Below are 21,252 nucleotides of genomic sequence, written 5' to 3' on the forward strand. Positions count from 1 at the left end.
AGTGATGGTCCTCACCTCAGTTGCCACCATCTCGTTCGCCATTATACTTTCTCTCTCTCTCACCTCATGCCTCCACCTCCGCGCCACCCCATTCTCGTATTCATTCGACACCAGCCCCGACACCGACTCGCGCAGTGGATATTGTACGTCCACGAGGACGTTTCACATCATGCGCGCACCATCGTTTTCACCATCGTCGGATGTCCCGTTCGTATTCCCAGCCTTCGCCCTGTTCTTCCTCCCCAACCTGCTGTCCCTGCCCACGGTCGCAACCGCGAGCCGACCGACACTCGTCGACGCGGGTACGGGGCGAGTCGGTCATACCCCTGGCCTTTCTCCATGCGTGTCGTCGAGGAGGACATGGTGGCGCCTGCCACACTTAGATTATCCTGGCAATGAGGTGTCCAGGTCTGAGATATTGGACAACTAAGGCTCGTAGCGTGGCAGCAGTCGACATATGCTATGGAGTTTGTGGTGGTGTTGTGTCGCTTCGGCGGGTCCAGGGCTGGGAATACACTCGCATTCTCTCGCCCTTCTCGGATTGACGCCTGGTGCGGGTGCCTCTCGGTTTGGAGCTGCTCCGGTAGGGCTTCTTTCTCCGCTTGCGTGCTCTCTCCTATATATCTAGCGGTATACTAGCTATGCCGTCTCTAGATGCCCAGGTCTTTGTCGTGTCCTTCTACGACAACGAACATATATGCCCGCCTCTTCCCTTCCCCTCCTGCTCTACGAAATTTTGGAAGTGGGGGAGGCGAGGGATGAGTGTCTCTGATTTGCTGCCTATAGTACCTGTGCGTTCATAAAAATATTATGCGAAGAGCGGAGACAATCAATATAAAATTTTGAGATCTTTTTGAGGGATAGTTTAAGTGGATATTGTTGTGAGCCTTCGCAACGCACGGGTAACCGACTAGTACATATATAATTTTTACTTTTTAAAATTGTGTGTAATGTGTTGTCTTGTAGCCTTTTTGAGTATAAGTTTGGTATTCGTTTTTAAAAAAAACCGAAGTAAAAAACCGAAACCGAATTTATCAGTTTTTTATTTTCTAGAAAATCGATCAGTTTCTAATATTTAAAAAACCGAGTTTTTTAAAACCGAAAAACCAAACCGAAGTTTAAAAAAAAACCGAATGCCAGCCCTAACAGCGTCACGGCGCGTTCACTGTTGCGGTGAGGAAGTCGAGAGCTAAAGGCCGGACAGCTGCTGGAACAGCTGCTCGCGTTCACTGTTGCGCGGCGGGGAAGCCGAGAGCTAAAGGCCGGGCCCCACCTCCCTCGGGCCCTTGTGCAGATGCGCAGAGGTTGCGTCCCCTAATTCGTTTGTCACCAAACTTTGCACCCGCCTCGCCGTACCCGTCCGAAACCCTAGTCTACCTCGGCGGCGGCGGGCCCTCCGGCGATGGAGGTGGAGGAACCGCTCCCAACGTCCAAGAACCCCCGCCGTGCTCGGCGCCGGGACCTCAACGCACTGGTCAGACTCACCCCGTCCCCCTGTTCTTCTGTCAGTGCTGATCCTTTTAGAGCTCTTGGGATCCTGAGCGTTTGATATGTGCTAACAGCTATGTGCGGGGAAATTTCCATTGCCTTCCTTGAATTCGATTCGAGGTGTGGGACTGCCGAGGAAGCCTTCAGAATTTCATTCTGAAGCGGGCGGGCAGGCAGTGGTTGTCATTTAGGGTTTGGATTTGATTGATTCATTTGTTTTTAATGGGTAGCTATTTCATATTTCAACTCTATTTTCGTCAGTGGACTAGCATTTGTTTTTTCAGTAAGCGGTCTAGTGTCTAGTAATTCTGTGTTTCTGTTCATCACTTTATTTCTGTAATTCTGTATTTTCTATGTTTCAAAATGTTACTTTTCACTTCACTTCACTTTGTATTAGCTTGAAAAACTTGGATTTTTTCCAGTACTTTGCAATGCAAGTGGTTTCATGATGGAGTTCTTTTAGGATCCCACATTGGAGGAGTCCGACGGGGAGGATATTGGTGTTCCGGAAGTTGGTATGGTGTTCAATAATCACACAGAAGTCAACCGATTCTACCGCCGGTATGCCCGCCGTGTTGGCTTTGGTGTCTCAGTAAGGAGGTCTTCGTTCTCACGAGAAGGGACCTGCTTATATCTGGAGCTTATGTGCTGCAAAGGAGGGAGGCCACGTTATGAGCCGAAGTTTCGGAAAAGGGCTTCATCGACCACTAACTGCCCAGCCAAAGTACGAGTGAAGTTGTGGGGAGATAAATTGTTGCATATAGAGTTGGCGATCCTTGATCATAATCACCCAGTGAGCCCTGCAATGGCAAGGTTTTTGAACTCTTATAAGCAGCTCTCTGGCCCTGCAAAGAGGCGGTTGCGTATGGGTGGCCCTGGGACTATGCCTGTTGAAGAGTCAAGCAAGATGCCCATGGATAAGCTGGGGGAGCTTGAGCAGCTTCTGTTTGGTGAGAGCAAGCACAACAGCTTTGTGGAGAGGGGTCGTTTGAAGCTCCAACCTGGAGATTCGGAGGCCCTTCGGCTTTTCTTCACTCGGATGCAGGCCAAAAATGCCAACTTTTTTAATGTCATTGACCTGGACGATGAAGGCTGTACCAGGAATGTTTTCTGGGCAGATGCACGGTCTAGAGCCATGTGTGAGTACTATAGTGATGTCATCACACTTGATACATCATATGTGGCTAGTAAATATGATATGCCTCTTGCAACATTTATTGGGGTGAATCATCATGGACAATCTGTCTTGATGGGGTGTGCCCTGCTTTCTGATGAAACAGCAGAAACCTATTCATGGCTACTTAAGTCTTGGATAGCATGTATGTACGGCAATCTTCCAAAGGCTATTGTCACTGACTATTGTAGGGGCATCCAAAGTGCTGTAGCTGAGATTATTCCGGGAGTCCGTCATAGAATGTGTTTGTTTCAGATAATGAGGAAGGCCGCAGAACGTTTAGGTGGGCTGTCAGAGTACAGAGCTATCAACAAGGCGATGCATAAGGCTGTATATGATTCTTTAACCATTGATGAGTTTGAAGAAGAATGGAATACTTTAATTACATATAGTGGGCTTCAGAGCAATGACTGGTTAAGATCACTTTATGAATGTCGATCTTCATGGGTTCCTGTTTTTATTAAAGATACATTTTGGGCAGGAATGTCTACTACACAAAGAAATGAAACAATCACTCCTTTTTTTGATGGATATGTTGATTTGAAAACTACCTTGAAACAATTTCTTGTCAAGTATGAGATGGCTTTGCAGAGTAAATATGAGAAGGAGGCCCAAGCAGATTTTGAGACGTTTCATAAGCAACGCCCACCGGTATCAAAATTCTATATGGAAGAGCAGCTCTCAAAAGTATACACACATAATATGTTCAAGAAGTTCCAAGATGAGATTGAAGCCATAATGTACTGCCATGTATCTTTAATTAGTGTTGATGGGCCTGTCTCTACATTCAATGTCAAGGAGTGCATTTTCTTTGAAGATGGTAAAAGGACTATGAGTAAAATTTTTGCAGTGACATACAAAGTGGACGAAAAGAATATTAGCTGTATATGTGGAGGTTTCCAATTCAGTGGCATACTATGTAGGCATAGTCTCTCAATGCTCAAGTTTCAACTGGTTCGTGAAATCCCACAACATTATATTCTTGATAGGTGGAAGAAGGATTTTCGACAGTTGCATGTGATGAGACGCCCTCCAAGCGATCTTGTTCCTAACAATCGCATGGATCGATATGACTATTTATCAATAAGATGTTTGCAACTTGTTGACTCTGCAGTCCTATCAGATAAGTATCGCCTTGCTTTGAGGTTGGTAAGGGAGACAGAGAAATTTCTGCTAAATAGCAACACACATGATGATACACAACCAAGGATCAAGTCTCGTGTTCCTAAAGTAAATAAACCAAATATTGTGACTGGCCAAACCATGGTGGGTGCAGCTACTGGAAATGGAAATGATGGTCTCAAAGGACCAGAGGTACTGGCTCAACTTATAATAAATCTTAGATACACAATTACACATGTTTTCTTGTAAGCTTTGTGGAAATTAGAATTGTTACTCGATATGATTTTCCTTAAATGGGTTGTTTTGCAATATGCAGGCTACAGCAGTCACGCAAGTACCACAATCCCAAAAGGTAAGATTGCACTAAGCATTAGTTAATTTCATATCCTTAGTTGATACATCTGGCTCTGAGGATATTGATTGGTTTGCAAGACTATTTGCTTTCAATATAAGCAGAAATCTCCTTAAAAAGAAGGTATTGATTGGGTGCTATTTTTACTCCAGGGAGGAGCAGAAAAAGGAATAGTTCCTACTGGCTACATTGGAGTACCAGCTAATCTCCAACAATTTGTAGGCAATCAAACAGCATTTCGGCCAAGCATTGTGTACATGGTACCGGTATGTCAATACAGATGGTCATATATGCTTTCTCGTATCTTTGGTGAAATCCCGCAGGCATTAGAAAACCAAATTTCCATGATACGAAAATAGTATGGCCCCCTCATTTGGAGTCGATGCTTGGCATCACTAAGAATTGCTTTGACAACAGGCTCTGACAGTGTTTCTTCCTCCACCTTCCTCATCTTGTGTTCCTCTGCTTCCGTCTGTGTTTCACCATGCAGCCTTCCCCGTGCGTGCTGCATCAGTGACGGGCCCAGCCTCACGTTTCTCCGCTCCCATCCACGCGCCCCATGAAATTGTGTACCTCTCCACAAGCTTGCCCTCTGCGAGCGCATGCATCTCTCCATGAGAGTGCCCCTTCCCTTGTGACGGAACGTGTCCCTCTGTCCCCATGAGCACTGCTTCCATGACTGACTGTTGGCCTGTGCTCGAGATCAAGTGGCGGTGCAAGAAGCGAGTGGATCCACACCTCCTCCCCCGCGATGCGGCAGCTAGAGCTAGGAAACTAGGAGGAGCAAAGGAGGCTACAAGAGAGCAGGGCCATGGCTAGCTTGCTTGTTGGTGGTGTGAGGAAGACAAGTGGCAGTGCGGGCTGTGTGGCGGTGAGGAAGTCCTCTCCCATGAGCATTGCGTCCATGACTGAGTGCCGGCCCGTGCTCGAGGTCAAACAGCATTGCAAGAAGTCAGTGGATCCATGTCTCATCCCATGTGATGCGGCAGCTAGAGCTAGGAGATTGGGAGGAGCAAAGGAGGTCACAAGGGAGCATGCTTGTTGGTGATGTGAGGAAGACGAGTGGTGGTGTGGGCTGTGTGGCGGTGAGGAAGAGGAAAAAGGCTCCACTATCTCTGTTTTCTTTTGTTTATTTTGACTAAGATGTCCGCTCCAACCTCCAGATAAGGAGGCCGCGAGTCACCCTGGGTGCCAAATCTGCACTATTCCAGGATATTGATGCTTTTCTTGCATATTGAATCAGGAATATTTGCAATAACCGTAGTTATTAATTGTTCTCTACACCTGGTAAAAAAATATTGAATCTTTAGCAAAAATGAATTATATATCATTGTTCCAAATAACAAGTCATTTGGACTTTTCTGGATACATAGTTTTTGCTACGTGTGTCTAGAAGACTTATGCACAAAATAATACAACAACAAAGCCTTTTAGTCCCAAACAAGTTTGGATAGGCTAAAGTTATAAACCAACAGAAACCACAATTCAATTTTTGGGCAAATAGATAACTGTTTTCCATGCACTCCTGTTCAAGGCTAAATCTTCGGGTATATTTCAATCCTTTCAAGTTTCCTTTTACGGTCTCTTCCCATATCAACTTCGGCCTTCCTCTTCCTCTCTTTCCATTGTTATCGCATCTTCGGATTCCACTACACACTAGTGCCTATAGATTTCTCCGCTGGACATGTTCAAACCATCTCAACCGATGTTGGACAAGTTTTTCTCCAATTGGTGCTACCCCTAGCCTATCACGTGTATGATTGTTTCACACTTTATCCCTTCTTGTATGGTCATAAATCCAACACAACATACACATTTCCGCGACACTTATTTGTTGAGCATGTCGTCTTTTAGGCCAACATTCTACACCATACAACATAACAAATCTAATTGACGTCCTATAAAACTTACATTTTAGCTTTTGTTGTACCCTTGTGTCATATAGAACATCTGATGCTTAACTCCACTTCATCCACCCTGCTTTGATTCTATGGCTAACATCTTCATCAATGTTCTTGTTTCCTACTACATGAAAGATCTAAACTACTGGTGAGCTTGGCCATGACGTCAGCTCCTGGATGGTCGAACGACAATGCAAGTGGTGGAGGAGGTGGTGGAGTCCAGGACGGGAGGTGGAGACGTGCCGGTGGAGGAAGACCAGAGTGTGTAGAGGGGCCCCGAGCTATCACAGCGGGTGAGAGGGGTCCTGGTGGCTAGATCCTTCACAGAAAAACCAGAGGGGTCAAACTCAATGGAACAAGAGTTATTGGTGGTGAACCGATGAGACGAACAGAAAGAAGATTATGAGTGGTGTGAGGGGCTATGAGAACGTCGTTGAGATAGAATGGCCCAGGGAGAACAAAGGCACCTATAGAGGTGACTGTCATAGTGGTACCGTTTCCAACGACGATCGAGGGATGGGAGGAATGGGACCGAGAGAGCATGCCTGAAGTGGGAGTGGTAGGAAGCACCGGAGTCGACCACCCAGTTGAGGGGTGGGGTGGGGGGTCATCGCCATGGTGCTGAAGGCGGCGGCGAGGGAGGCGGGGTCCCATCCTCCACCCAGCGGGGACCAGGGCATCGAGGCGGTGTCGGAGTCGTAGGTGGCACTCCGTAGGGAGGCGCCGCCAGGAGGGCTGGCGCCGGAGGACGAGAGGCACTCGGGGTTGGCCCGACCACATGGAGATGGTTCCGGTTCGGGGGTTGTAGAATGATGGCCACACTCGGTCGCCACCCCGGCCGAAGGGACCACCTCGGATGGAGTCGCCCTTGCGAGGGCGACGACCTCCGTCGGCGGTGGAAGCTGAACGAGGAGCCGTATGGACCACGGGTGGAGGGCGGACAGGAGCCTCGGTCGACGGAGGGCAAAGCCCCCCCCCAATGCACCTGACCGCCGGGAGGAGTGCTGTAGAGGGCCGGGGTCGGAGCAGGTGCCTTAGTCACCATGGTGAGCTCCTCGAGGAGAAGCCCGTTCCGCGCGGCATGGAAGGTGGGGAAAGGGCACTATCCTCTTGATGAGAGCCTTCAGGTGGACGTAGCGGGGGCTGAGGCCACGCAGAAGGTTCAGCACCAAGGTACGGTCGGCGACCGGCTCACCGAGGTCGCGAAGAGAGTTCGTCATGTCCTTCATTTGGCGGCAGTACTCCCCCTGAGAGAACTGGTGAAACAGGGCATCGAGGTGGAGTGCCCGAGCCTCTCGGTTCCCGAGGAATTGTTCCTCGAGAGCGAGCCACGCCTGTCGAGCGGTGTCTGCTTGGTCACGGATGATGTCCTTTAGCTCAACGATGATGGTGTCGTGGAGCCACGAGAAGGCCACACTGTCCATTAGGCACCATGATGGAGACGGCGGGGCGACGAGGTCATCGAGGGCATGATCGGTGAGAGCGCACTGGCGAAAGCGTGAGGACTTGACCCCACCAACGAGGGTACTGGGTGGATGTCGGGTCCAACACAACGGACGCGAGGGACTGAATGTTGTGCATCTCGGCAGCCTGAGCGTGGAGAGCGGCGATGTGGTCGGCGTCGAGTCCAAAGGCGAGGGGGGGCTCGTGAGTGACCAGAGTAGCCTCAGGGACGACCGGAGGATGGCCGAGGATGAGGCGTTGTGCCGCTGTGCGATCAGGGCAACGCCCATGGCACGCTCTTGCTCTAGGGCGAGGGACGTGGCGTGCTCGCGCTCCTGTGAGGCAGCCACAACGACCTGGATGGCGGTGACCAACGCGGAGTCGGTGGAGTGCGCCGAGGGAGCCCATGGCGTCGACGACGAGCGAGCGCGTGGTGGGGAAGCCAGGGGGCGTGTGCCAAGAGAAGCTTGCCGGCGAGATAGGGCCCGCTCCCACGGCGGTGGTAGGAGCACTCGTGCACGTGGGGTAGCCCGAGAGGTCGAGCTTAGCATCACGCGCTGGCCGCGGCGGCGGTTGCTGCTACGGTGGCTGTCACTAGGCACGTGGGGGCCGAGCACAGGGTGGCACAGGCCGCGGCGACAGCACGGGCTGCGATGGAGGCGCTGGCCGTGGGGGCGGCAAGGTCGTGGGCGCGCTCCCGGGCCATGACGGTGTCAGCGTCGAGCAGGGAGGCGCCGGGCACAAGTGAGAAGGTCGTGGGGGCGACCTCGACGACTAGGGCCGCGCCCCCGGGCCGTGATGACGCCGGCCTCGAGCAGAGAGGTGCCGGGCACGAGGGTGAAGGTCGCGGGGGCGACCTCGACGACTGGGGCCGCGCCCTCAGCTGAGGCGGCGACGGCGGATGTCGGGGAGTCCATGGGAGAGGCGTCTGACTGGGGAGGAGAGCAAGCGGCGGCCGACAGGGAGTTGCTGGAGGGGGGTGAACAGGGAGAGGAGGCCGGTGATGAGTAAGGTAGAGCCGGCCGGCGGCTGAGGGAGGGAGGGAGAAATTGGAACCTAGCTCTATACCATGTCGGAAACCCTAACCCTAACATAGGGTTAGATGTTGTATTAATAGATTGAGTTAGCTGGGCCTGACCCATTACACAGGGGTGAGAGGGTAATTACGCGGTAAACCCAAACCCTGAACGGGTATTCTAACACACGTCCTTTGCCTTTTGACCCTTCTATTTAGTCTCTTGGTTGCATAAGTTATTTACACACATCTTAGTCGTTGTCTCAACTAACTCCTTTAAATTACCTGTAAGCGACCCTACATTCTAACTTACCTAAACAGATACTAGTTGGTTTGACTAGCTTCCTTACCCTTCACACCCGTCGGTGATGTGAAGACCTTTGCGCATTTCACTACACGTGGTGACGTGGGCGCCGATGTGGTGCACCACTTAAGAAGTAGCGATCTGATCCTTGCTCGCTTGACACCGTGCCTAGATCGTGACACGACGTGTCACCAATGGGGAGCCTACCAGGCCCTTGCCATTTAACACCATACCGAGTCGTCGCTAAGAGGGTTATGCCCCCCAACGGATTTCTTTCAGGTTTCATTCCATTAGAATGGCTAGGGTTCCGGTATGGTGCATAGCCAAGCCTTAGTACTTGCTATGTTGAGACAACATAGGCAGAGTTAGCACATGCACAATAACATGCTTTGAAAATCCAAAACAACTTACAATTTGGAATTTGAATGGAGTACTTGTGCCTGTTCGCTTCGCTTGGCTTTAATCCGTACCGGCTTCTACTAACAGCTGGCTTTAATCCGAAGCGAACATGCTTTAATTGATAATTGTTTTTTTATTTTCAAGTTTTTTTCTTTATTATTATTTTTACTTTTGAGGCACATTTTATTGTGTAGGAATATGCTACTGACTGTTGCTGGTTAAATTTTCAGAGTGGTGTTGATCCACATGCTTTTGGAAATGTTATGATGCCAGTGATGTACCAGCAGATGTTCCAGGTTTGATTTTATGTTTGTTTGCAAGTTCCATTCATCTTGCAAGGACTTCTTTTTGGGGGGCATGAACTGATTGCATTCAATGGCACGGTGGTATGGCTAGGTGCCTCCGAAGCCAAATGAGACCGTGCAGGATACTTCAGCCAATGGAAAAAGTAAGCGACCTCGCGGTCAGAAGCTCACAGAGACATCCCAACAGGCAAATGGAACCCCAGCATCTGCATCTGGCTAGGGTGGACTACTAACATTTTGAACAGGTTTTCCTGATTTACTTCTAATGCTTGGTATGCTTAGTTCAACTATGGTCACATCACCTGAATTGTGGCAACTTTATTTGTTCTTCCCAGGATTTCTGTACATACGTTGACTTCGTTGACTTCATGCCGTGAGAAATTTTACATATGGACGCTGGCACTAACAATTACCTCAATGTTGTCCAAGGTATCTGGCCCAGGACCGGAAATTATCTCTCGCACACTTTCTTTTTGTGTGTGGCTGATTTCTGCAAGACAGGTTCCACCTAATGTACAAGTCCCCTTGTCCTTTTTATGCTATGTAAATGAATGTTCTTGGAACAGCTCTATCATGGCTCATGAGTACGGTGTCAGTTGCCTTCGAATTCCCATTGTCGATACCAGATCGATGGCTAATGCATATAGAAATATAAAGGGGACAAATTATGATTATATCTTTCTTGGCATTGAAGCGTGTCCTGACTGGTCATTGGGTACTTCGGCAATAATCAGGGCATACCAAAGGAGAGCTCTATTGGAAGTTTTGTTGTTCTCTCGGTATTCAGAGCAAAGCTAATTTATTCAAAACTAACAAACCTGTCAAACGTGAAAAATGTGCTCTGTTTTTAAAAAATTACAGGCTGTTTTTTCTAGAAATATATTGCAAGTTGTTTTGACCTTTTTTTAGGTCCATAGTTTTTTTTAGATATATATTATAAAACTATGGATCTAGGGATGCCAAAATGACTTACAATTTAAAATGAGAGGTATGTATCATACATAGATTAGGACAGGGAAGTACCGAAGTAGGCAATACGATTTACCTATAATTTGGGACACAGAAGTAGGTAATATAGTCTACTCTTAGGTATTTTTGGAATTGAAATCTATCTAATTATCACAATTTAGATATAGATCAATTTAGTTAATATGGTTGTATGTATAATATATTTGTACATGCGTACTCGTAGAGGAGTGAGCCGAAAAGCATGTTATAAGTTACAAATTAAAAATATGTCATGATAATCTATAAAATTAATTTATATCTTTCACCTTATAAATTTATTTATAAAGTAAGATTATATTTGAACTATAAAAAGGTGTGAAATATCAAGCCAAATAACGTAGATTCTAATTTCCTTAAAATGAATGTAAGTAGATTCTAATTTCTTTAAAATGAATGTAAAAGACTCATGGATCTTGCAACAAAGTTCTTAAGGATATTATTAGGGCTAGAAACAAGTCGAGCTTGGTGCGGCTTGGTGCCTAATTGAGACTCGGCTCGATGATTGGTCGAGTTTGGTTTGGCTCGTCCATTGCATGAGCTCAAGAATGAGATTCGGCTCGACTCAGTTGGCTCGTGCGCTGCATCCTGATAAATGTTATTGTATTATAAACTAAAATTAAAATATATAAATATGGAATATAGAATCATTATTCAATATCATGAGTAATCTAAATTATAAATATATATTCATCAAAAGCCAAGTAACAAGTGATTATCTATATAATTGTACAATATTATTTTACAAATTAATTTATTTAGCACAATTCTTGAGTATGTTTGAGCCTAAACGAGCCGGCTCGCTGCTCCAACGAGGTCAAAAAATAGGCTCGGCTCGCTCGAGTCGCTCTGAGCTCGAACCGGCTCACAAGCCTCAAGCTTATTTTTCAGCCCTATATATTATATTAGAAGATTGATGAGCTCACAAGCCTTAAGCTTATTTTTCAGCCCTATATATTATATTAGAAGATTGATGAACAAGTTCCTACCCAAACAAAAAGAAAAAGAAAAAAAAATCTTCATTCATACTCCTGAAACTTTTACAAGCTGCAAGCTGCAGAATGTGACATTCGATTTCTTCACTGCAAACATTGTTGTACGAGCAACATAACTGACGTGTAAATGAAGGGGATAAGAGCCCAGGGCTCCAACTTCCCATGCCCGAGTATCAATGTGGCAATGTGGCCCTGATGGCCTGATCGCCCAGAAACATTTCGGTGCAAAATCGCAGCCTTTAATTTTAACTAATGAAAATTGACTCCAAGCAGAATAATGCAGCAACCACGCAGGCACGTAGATTGATCAGAACTGGTCACGATAAAATCAGCTAAAACAATAATGATTCCGTAAGCTTTATGGTCAATAAATAGCATCCATCAATGATTACTTGAGAATTTGAAACAGATCCAATATTTCGGGATTGCATAGTAGTAACAAATACAATTGATCTGTATTATCCACGTCCATGCAACCGGTCTAAATTTTGGTTGCAATTTTACCTGCCAAATCACAACACGGCGGCTAACTAAATGCATGTCAGCATGAGCCTTTCTACAGAAAATCTACCTTGCTAATTGGAAGTCACTATCAAAGTCAGTCAAGAGACACAAGAAATGGACGTATTGCCTTTCAATACATGAGTTTTGACTGCTGAACGAGTGTGATGTTTCCATATACTCTCCCATCTACCGTGCTTCCTCTTCCTCTTCATTGTTTTCTGTTTGGGATGCTAGCTTCACAATATCTTCAACAAGGATTTTTCCTTCTGAAGGAGTGCATAAAGAGAACGTTCAGAAAAATACAAGAAAATTGGACAGAGGCAACACTGGGGCAGCATGTAGGTGAATGAACCTGTGTCTTTAGAAAGGTTGCTGATGAGCTCTTGCACGCCTTCTTTCCCTATGGTGTCCTTGAGATAAGCTGCCGCCGCCGCCACCTCTTCAGGGGTCACTTTGCCATCATGGTCCCTGAAAATTGTGCAAATTGGATCAGAATGCTTAGGACCTCCTATGTGCAAAATGGTTATGGTGGCATATTGCAAATGGCTTCTCTGTTGATAAAGTAGGTCATCCCACATATCGTAGGGCCTGTTTGGTTCCGTGTCAGTGGCGTGTTTCAACGGAAAACACAAAATAATCTTGCCAAACGGTCAATGACGATAGCGTGTCTAGCAGCAGAAAATGAACGCGACTGTGCGATTTCCAAAACGCGGCCTCAGAGCTGCGTTCGCTTAATCGCAGATTAGCAGTCACATGTTGGCCGGTCACGGAAACAAATAGGAAGCAGCAACCATGCTTTTGCAGTGACTCCACAAAGACGATGACTTATGAAATAGTGCATTTCATAAAACAATCCTCTGAATATGGTTAGGTAGATCACAGAAACACATGACACATAACTGTGTTTTTTTATAAAGACACTCAAAATAGTGCCTCACAACTGATATATCTCAAGGAAAACAAAGTCCAGTACAAAAGATGGACATAAAACAACCACTAAAATATAAGAGTACATTAAAAACTGAATTGGTCGTGACGCAGAACTGTGTTTTGACAGGGCAATAGAGCTACTGCCGATTTTAAATTAACAAAAAAATAGCATTAAGTTTCCCTATCAGGTAGAACTCGGCAACAAAATGCACTGGATGAGAAGCACACAACATAAAAAGATCCATACATAGAAGTGACTTACTTATCAAGCAGTTGCCAACGATTTCCAATTTGTGCATCCACATCATCAATCTCCTTTTCTAATTCTTGGAGCATAGCATCAACCTGAATGCAGCAAAGGTCATAGCTATATGCGATTCATGTGAACAGCAAACCCATGAATAATAGATATTTAACCAAAAAAGGACATAATAGCATACATATGCCGACAACATACTGAAGATACAAAAGCAAGAGGATGCTTGTTTCCTTTGCAGCACTTTTAAAATGCCAAAAGAGGTTCAGTTCAGGTAGGGTTTCTAAGATTGCATCATCAAAATAAAAATCAGAGGCCTTTTAGTTACCAAGTCTTGTCAATATAGAACTTAGTTACAATTTGCAAGTAAAAGTAAAGTATGCACTCTTATCTCCAACTTTTAAGATATTTGTTTATAGTTTTCACTGTCAATATTCAAGGCTATTTGGCAGCATAGTTCCAAGAGTGGTAGAAACAAAATATGGGAAAGATAAACAGATTTTAGGTAGAAGCTGTTCAACTACAGGTCATGCCCGGAAGAATTCCTTACCTTCTCAATAAGTGCTGATGAAATTTTTTCTTCTGCAGCAGCCTCAGCATGATGGTCTGATTCCTCTCTAGCAGCTATGTATGCTCTCTTAGCTTCTTCTGCACCCTCCTTTTCAAGCATTGAGTTGTATAGTTCTATCTGCATTAGAATAAAAGTCCTATTAAATGTCCAATGTACATATTTACATGTCATTCATGAAAGATGCCTGCATGAGAATTTGTTTGTCTAATCCACTTCACATTATACCTCCTTGTTGACAAGTCCCAAGAACTCCTGACGCTCCTTGCTTACAGACTGCAAATACAAGTTAGAGAAATGATCAGACAGAGAGGATGGAATGAGATACTAATGTTTCATAGTGTTGTTACTGTCAGCGTGTATAGTTACTAAAAGAAAAATACTGATTGTATAGGAGCATACTGATGCAGATGCGAGCACTGCCAATGCTCGGCCGATATTACAGAGTTTTTCCCTGTCGTGTTGTTTTGCCTTTCGCAGTTCCTCTTCCCTAGCAGTAGCCTCAATCATTTCTTTCAAAGCTAAATCTTCAGCAGAACCCTTCGTTTCTTTGAGCTTTGCCTTTTCCTCTTCCTCTTGTTTTGCTTTTTCTTCTTTCTCCTTCCTTTTCTCTTCCTCCTGAATATATTTTAGCATTAAAAAATCAATAATAGATTTGCAGCATTACATTAATAACATAAAATGATTGGACTAAATATAAATAAAGCCATGTTCCGACAAACATAGGATAATTATCAAGTAAAATGTGTTTGCAGATTTGTGAAAGAGAACAAATCTGCTATAATTACAGTGCAAATCAAGTACTCTAGATAAGATGGCAGCATTGGGATTAGAAACTACACAATTTGCAAGCATACCTCGAGTTACAAACTTACAATACAGGCAGGGATATCAATTATGAAGTCTAATTTGTAATAACATTTCCATTATCTGAATCGAACATCTTCTCCCTAACCAAGAAACTACATGAACCATGTAATGAGAAACCTTAATGGATTGGGACTAGGCAGATTCCTTTGAATATTAAGGGGTTCTAGTTCAATTCCCTACTGATACCATGAGATTAAACCTAATATCTATAATTGAAACAAAGGCTAAGTAATTGTGTCATCTGAACATCTACCACGTGACAAAGATATAAACAGGATCTCCTATGAAGTTTACACATAGGATCCATATTGAAATGGAAACCCTAACCCTAACAGAGGGGCTGGGTGATATATATATATATATATATATATATATATATATATATATATATATATATATATATATATATATATATATATATATATATATATATATATATATATGGTCTGAGTTAGGTGGGTCGAGCCCATTACAATAGTGGCAGACAGTAAATGTATTATAACATCCCCCGCAGTCACAACTCTATCCTGGACAGATGTTGAGACTGGACCGGAAGTCTAGGAAGACACTGGAGGGTAGTCCCTTGGTGAAGATATCGGCGAACTGCGGCGTGGTGGGGACGTTGAGGACCCGAACGTCGCCTGCGGCGACACGCTCCCGGACGAAGTGCAGATCGATCTCCACATGCTTCATGCGCTGATGTTGCACGGGATTAGTGGAGAGGTAGACGGCGCTGACGTTGTCGCAGTAGACCCGGGTGGCGTGCTGGAGGGGGCTATGGAGCTCATGGAGGAGCTGGCGCAGCCAGGAATCCTCTGCCACGCCGTTTGCCACAGCGCGGTACTCAGCCTCGGCGCTAGAGCGGGAGACGACGGGCTGCCGCTTGGCGGCCCAGGAGACGAGGTTGGCGCCTAGGAACACGTCATAGCTGGAGGTGGACGGCGCATGTCGGGGCAGCCGACCCAGTCAGCGTCGATGTAGACCACAAGATCCGTCGTCGAGAATGGTCGGAGGACGAGGCTGTAGTCGAGTGAGCCCCGGAGGTAGCGTAGGATCTGCTTGAGAGCGGTGATGTGGGGCTCCCGTGGTATGTGCATATGGAGGCACACCTACTGAACGACGTAGGCGATGTTGGACCGGGAGAAGGTGAGGTACTGGAGGGCGCCTATCAAGCTCCGGTAAGACGTCGTGTTGGCGACCGGGGAGCCGTCGTCTTCAGAGAGCTTCGTCTGGGTGTCCACAGGCGTGGGGCAGGGCTTGAAGTCGGACATGCCAGCCCGCTCCAGGATGTCGATGGCATACTGACGCTGGTGCAGGAAGAGACCCTGGGGTCGACGTTGGACGGTGATGTCGAGGAAGTGATGGAGAAGCCCTAGGTCCTTCATCGCGAACTCCCGCTGGAGGGCGAGGATGGTGCGCTGGAGGAGGTCGGCGGTGGATGCTGTGAGCACAATGTCGTTGACGTAGAGGAGGAGGTAGACGATGTCGTCGCCCCGCCGGTAGATGAAGAGGGATGTGTCCGACTTGGCCTCGACGAAGCCGAGGGAGGCCAAGTAGGTGGCGAAGCGGCTGTACCAGGCCCACGACGCCTGCTTGAGGCTGTAGAGGGAGCGGTTCAGCCGGCAGAAGTCCGGGTTGGTGGCGTCGACGAAGCCGGTGGGCTGGGTGCAGTAGACAGTCTCCGTTAGGGTGCCATGAAGGAAGGCGTTCTTGACATCGAGCTGATGGATCACCCAGTTCCTGGAGAGGGCGAGGGAGAGGATGGCGCGGACGGTGGCGAACTTGACGACGGGGCTGAAGGTCTCATCGTAGTCCACGCTAGGGCACTGGGTGAAGCCCCGAAGAACCCAGCGGGCCTTGTAGCGGTCGAGGGAGCCAGCCGAAGTCAGCTTGTGGCGAAATAGCCACTTGCCAGTGACCACATTAGTGCCAGGAGGATGAGCCACCAGATCCCAGGCGTGGTTGGCCAGCAGGGCCGCATACTCCTCCATGGCACGACGCCAGTGGGGGTCGACGAGGGTGGTGCGAACGAAGGAGGGGGCCGGGGAGGAATCTGGTGGAGTAGCGGACGTGTTGACGGCCAGGATCAGCCTGTCGACAGGACGAAGGACACCGGCGGCACGACGAGTCACCATGGGGTGAGTGTGCCCGGGGTCGCGGTGAATGACGAAGGGGTGGTACACCGACGGCTCAGGGGCCACCGGCATGGGCGGCCCTGTGGTGAGGGTGGACGACGGCGAGGTCAGCGAGTAGGGTCGCGTCCATCGAGGGGCCCGGGTCCGTGGGCACAGAGGGAGGAACACTCCCGCGGCGGCGATAGACGATAGCGGGGTTGACGATACGGGTCCCGCACGGTGAGGAGGCCAGAGTCGCCGGGGCTGGACAAGGCGCAGGCGGGGTCGGCGTGGCCGTGCGTTCGGCGGGGCCGCCCGCGGCGCAGGCTGGGTCGACTGGGCCGTGCGAGGCGCAGGCATGGTCGACGGGGCTGCGCGAGAGGGCGATGACACGACGCGAGGTGTCGGGGGGGATGGGTACTCGGATCAGACTCAAGGAGGGAGTCGAGGTCGGTGGGTGGGGAGGAGCCGGCAAGGGGAAACACATCTTCGTCGAAGACGACATGACGAGAGATGACGACGCGATGGGTGGTGAGGTCTAGATAGCGATACCCCTTATGGTCAGGAGCGTAGCCAAGGAAGAGGCAACGGGTGGAGCGCGGGGACATCTTATGAGGAGCAGACGCGGAAGTGTTGGGATAGCAGGCACAACCGAACACACGAAGGTGGTCGTAGGAGGGGGTCGTGCCGTAAAGGGCGAAGTGGGGGGTGGGGTGGCTCACCGCCTTTGATGGGAGGCGATTGAGGAGGTGGGTAGCGGTGTGAAGAGCCTCTGCCCAGTAGCTGGCGGGGAGAGATGCCTCGAAGAGGAGGCATCGGATCATGTTGGTGGTAGTGTGAATCATTCGCTCAGCACGGCCGTTCTGGGCAGAGGTGTAGGGGCACGAGAGACGCAATTGGACACCACTGGCGAGGAAGAACGACAGAGAGGCATTGTTGTCAAACTCGCGGCCATTGTCACACTGTAGTGCACGGATGGGGCGACGGAACTGGGTGGAGACCCAGGTGAAGAAGTGAGGGTGGGAAACGTGTCTAACTTCAAGTGGAGAGGAAAAGTCCATAAGAAGTGGGAAAAATCACCAAATAGTATTTGTATCCAGACAGACTGAGTACAGGGGAGGTCCACAGGTCACAGTGAACCAGATCAAAGGCCTACGTGGCCCTAGAGGAAGATGCAGTAAAAGGGAGACAAGTATGGTGGCCAAGCTGACAAGCATGACAGAGACCCTCAGAATGTCCCCTAGTACAAGAATCTAAAGAGCTAGAAAGCTTGGTCATGACGTCAGGTCCTGGGTGCCCGAGACGACGATGCCAAGTGGTGGAGGTGGTGGTGGAGACCAGGGCAGGAGGAGACAAGCCGGTGGACGGCGATCGAAGTGTGTAGAGGGGCCCGACGCTGTCGGGCGAGTGGGGTCCTGGTGGCCAGATCCTTCACAGAAAAACCAGTGGGGTCAAACTCAACGGAACAAGAATTGCCGGTGGTGAACCGACAGACAGAAAGGAGATTGTGAGTGATGTGAGGGGCTACGAGAACGTCGTTGAGGTAGAACGGTCCAGGGAGAACTGAGGTACCTACAGAGGTAACGGGAAGAGTGGACCCGTTGCCGACGACGATCGAGGTGGGGTGTGTGGAAGGAGGTGGGTGGGAGTGAGATAGCATGCCTGTAGTGGGAGTGGTGTGATTGGATGCACCGGAGTCGATGACCCAGTCAGCGGGTGGTGGAGCCAGCGCCATGGAGCTGTAGGCGGTGGCGAGGGCGTTGGCGTCCCAGCCTCCAGCAAACGGGGACCATGGGGTTGTGGTAGATGGCCCTAGAGGCTAGAGCGGAGGTCGTGGCAGGGTCGTCGATGGCGCACCGTAGACAGGTAGCGTGGTCAGGAGGGCTGGTGCCGGAGCCCGAGGGCAAGAGGCACCGGGGGTCTGACCTGGCCACATGGAGATGGTGCCGGTCCAGGGGTTGTAGAAAGACGGCCAGTTCTGGCCGCCGCCCCGGCTGGTGGTACCTCCGCGTGAGGAACTGCCACCCACGACCGCCCTTGCGAGGGCGACGACTGCTGTCGGTGGTGGAAGCGTGACGGGGGCCGAGTGGGGGCCTCGACAGACGAAGGGCGGGGGGTTGTCCCCCTGGAGATGCCTGGGCACCGGTGGTGGCGCTGTAGAGAGCCGAGGCCGGCGTGTGAGCCTTGTGCGCCATGGTGAGCTCCTCGAGAAGAAGCTCATTCCGCATGCATGGAAGGTGACCGTAGCGGGGTTGAGGCCACACAGGAGGTTCAGCACCAAGGTGCGGTCCGCCACCGGCTCGTCGAGATCACGGAGGGAGTCCACCAGGCCCTTCATCTGGCGGCAGTACTCCCCCACGTCGAGATCTCCCTGGGAGAACTGGTGGAACTAGGCGTCGAGGTGAAGAGTGCGAGCGTCCCGGTTCCCGAGGAACTGTTCTTCGAGGGCGAGCCACGCCTGACGGGCCGTGTCTGCTTGGTCGCGGATGATGTCCTAGAGCTCGACGCTGATAGTTCTGTGGATCCAGGAGAGCACCACGGTGTCCATCAAGGAACAGGCTGGTGACGGCGGGGTGGCGACGTCGTCAAGGACGTGATTGTCGAGGGCGTAGCGCCGCAGGGTGAGGAGGATCTGCCCTCGCCAGCGAGGGTAGTGGGCGGACGCCTGGTCCAGCACGATGGAGACGAGGGACCGGATGTTGTGGAGACCGGAGGCCTGGGCGTGGAGAGCGGCAATGTGGTCAGCATCGAGTCCAGAGGCGTGGGGAGCCTCCGGGGTGGGCGGTGGTGTCTCCTGAGCGACCGGAGGGGGCCGATGAGGAGACGCTGTGCAGTAGCCATATGTGCTCTCAGAGTGGCTCCCAATGTGCGCTGTTGCTCGAGTGCGCGGGTCGTGGTGCGCTCGCGCTCCTTCGAGGCCTCCAGGGCAGCCTAGATGTAGGTGATGGCAGACACAAGCCCGGAGTCGGTGGAAGGCGCCACGGAAGTCCAGGTGGCGTCGGCAACGAGCGGACGAGTGGTGGAGAACCCCGGAGGCAGATGCCTAGGGAGGTGGGTCGGTGATGGAAGGTCGGTAAGGGTGCCGGAGAACTCCGGGTAGCCCGGTAGGCCTAGCCCAGAGGGGACAAGGCCAACGGCGCGAGCGCTAGCGGCGCTGGGTGCGGGCAGGCGCGCATCCGCGCCGGCGGCGGCTAGGGGCGCAGGCGGGCGCGCGGCTGCACCAGCAGGGACCAGGGGCGCGGTTGCACCGGCGGTGGTGTGGTCCGTCGCGTGCGCGTCCATGGCCGTCGAGGGTGAGGGCGCAGGGGGAGATCCGGCGGGGTGGAGCACCGGGCTTGTGTGTGGTGGGGTGGGTGTCTCTGTCGGTAGCACCGCCGCCTGGCCTGCTGTCCTGCGTGGGTGCTTTGAAGAGCTCGCTGTCGGTCTCCACGACCGGCGATGACAAGAGCAGGCAACAGCAGCCCTGTCGTGCTGGTTGGCAGCCGCCGCGACCGACTGGGAGGGAAGAGCTGGGCAGCGCCGAGCGTCCAAGGGTGGGCAGATCTGTGCGCCCGGACCCCGATAGGGCTACCGGAGGAATAGGAGGCGAGGTCAGCATTACCACTCAAAGAAGGATCAAGGAGGACACGACGGGGAGGACGGAGGGGCGCCGGCGTCGTCGCCACGGAGGGAGGAGAACAATGGGACAAATCTGCGGGGTCGTTGGTCGGGGCTTCGACCACTCGAGTGGGGGCCTACGGCCTCGAGCTCCCGGAGCGAGCAGCAGGACAGCGGGGGCTGCGGCGCGGGGTTAGAAGCGCGACCGCGCGGGCGGTGGCCTCACGCCGGACCGGGAGGTGCAGGCGCGCCGCGTAGGAAGAGGGGAGGAGGGGGCGGCGGCGCGGGGGAGCGCCCCAAGGGCCGCGCCGGAGATGGAGGCGCCGACGGCTGGTGGGATTAGGGTTTGGGTGGGTGGGTGGCGGCCAAGGAGAAGGCTGAAAAATGAGAGTCCTCTGATACCATATTGAAATGGAATGGGTGATATATATATATACATATATGGTCTGAGTTAGGTGGGCCGAGCCCATTACAATAGTGGCAGACAGTAAATGTACTCTAACAATCCAACTAGGGATTCAAACATGATGTATAACTAGGGAGCAGCAACACAATAACAATGCTCGACAGTAGAAATTTCAAAATCTGAAACAGCGCATTGTGTTAGATAAAATTAAATGTGGCTAAAATGTAACTTGCGCAGGTGCCACCATTATTTTCTTGGTTATCCTGCGTTTTAGGATGGGTGCAAGGAGCGGTATGACGGTCACGCTCCCGCTCCCGCCCTCTGGCCTTCCCCCTCCCGACGCCTCGTTTCCACCCCCCATTGGCCCCTCGCCGGCTCCTATTCCAAGACCGGCGACCACCCCTCTCCCTTCGCCGGCGTCGAAGGACCCCTCCCCTGGTGTTCAGCGCGGCGGACGTCCGGAGGAGCTGCGCTACGCGCCGTGTCCTCCTTCCTCTGGCCTCT

General features: G+C 50.4%; 2 protein-coding genes across 3 annotated transcripts in view; one reads left to right on the forward strand and one right to left on the reverse strand.

Annotated features, from left to right (window-relative positions):
* The first annotated feature begins 1,127 nt into the window (after window positions 1–1,127).
* Window positions 1,128–10,179, forward strand: LOC103627397 (protein FAR1-RELATED SEQUENCE 6). 2 transcript variants are annotated; one of them, XM_008647686.3, is made up of 7 exons: window positions 1,128–1,474; window positions 1,952–3,976; window positions 4,101–4,136; window positions 4,289–4,402; window positions 9,429–9,494; window positions 9,595–9,748; window positions 9,839–10,179. In XM_008647686.3, exons 1-6 carry the CDS (start codon window positions 1,403–1,405, stop codon window positions 9,721–9,723), a joined length of 2,442 nt encoding a protein of 813 aa, XP_008645908.1. In that variant the 5' UTR covers window positions 1,128–1,402; the 3' UTR covers window positions 9,724–9,748; window positions 9,839–10,179. The 2 variants fall into 2 exon arrangements, with proteins under 2 accessions (XP_008645908.1, XP_020394175.1); XM_020538586.3 differs by having other exon boundaries at window positions 1,319–1,474; window positions 1,563–3,976.
* Window positions 10,180–11,860: 1,681 nt separating this feature from the next.
* Window positions 11,861–21,252, reverse strand: part of LOC103627398 (mitochondrial proton/calcium exchanger protein) — a 30,182-nt gene continuing 20,790 nt past the window's right edge. Inside the window, exons 10-15 of the mRNA XM_008647687.4 lie at window positions 14,164–14,379; window positions 13,990–14,037; window positions 13,744–13,881; window positions 13,200–13,282; window positions 12,360–12,475; window positions 11,861–12,273 (exon numbers count right to left, since the gene is read on the reverse strand). Of these exons, the coding sequence (XP_008645909.1) occupies window positions 12,194–12,273; window positions 12,360–12,475; window positions 13,200–13,282; window positions 13,744–13,881; window positions 13,990–14,037; window positions 14,164–14,379 (681 nt within the window). The 3' untranslated portion in view covers window positions 11,861–12,193. The remainder of the gene's footprint in view (window positions 12,274–12,359; window positions 12,476–13,199; window positions 13,283–13,743; window positions 13,882–13,989; window positions 14,038–14,163; window positions 14,380–21,252) is intronic.

The sequence above is a fragment of the Zea mays genome, chromosome 5 (genome assembly GCF_902167145.1).
Source record: "Zea mays cultivar B73 chromosome 5, Zm-B73-REFERENCE-NAM-5.0, whole genome shotgun sequence".
Lineage (NCBI taxonomy): Eukaryota > Viridiplantae > Streptophyta > Magnoliopsida > Poales > Poaceae > Zea > Zea mays.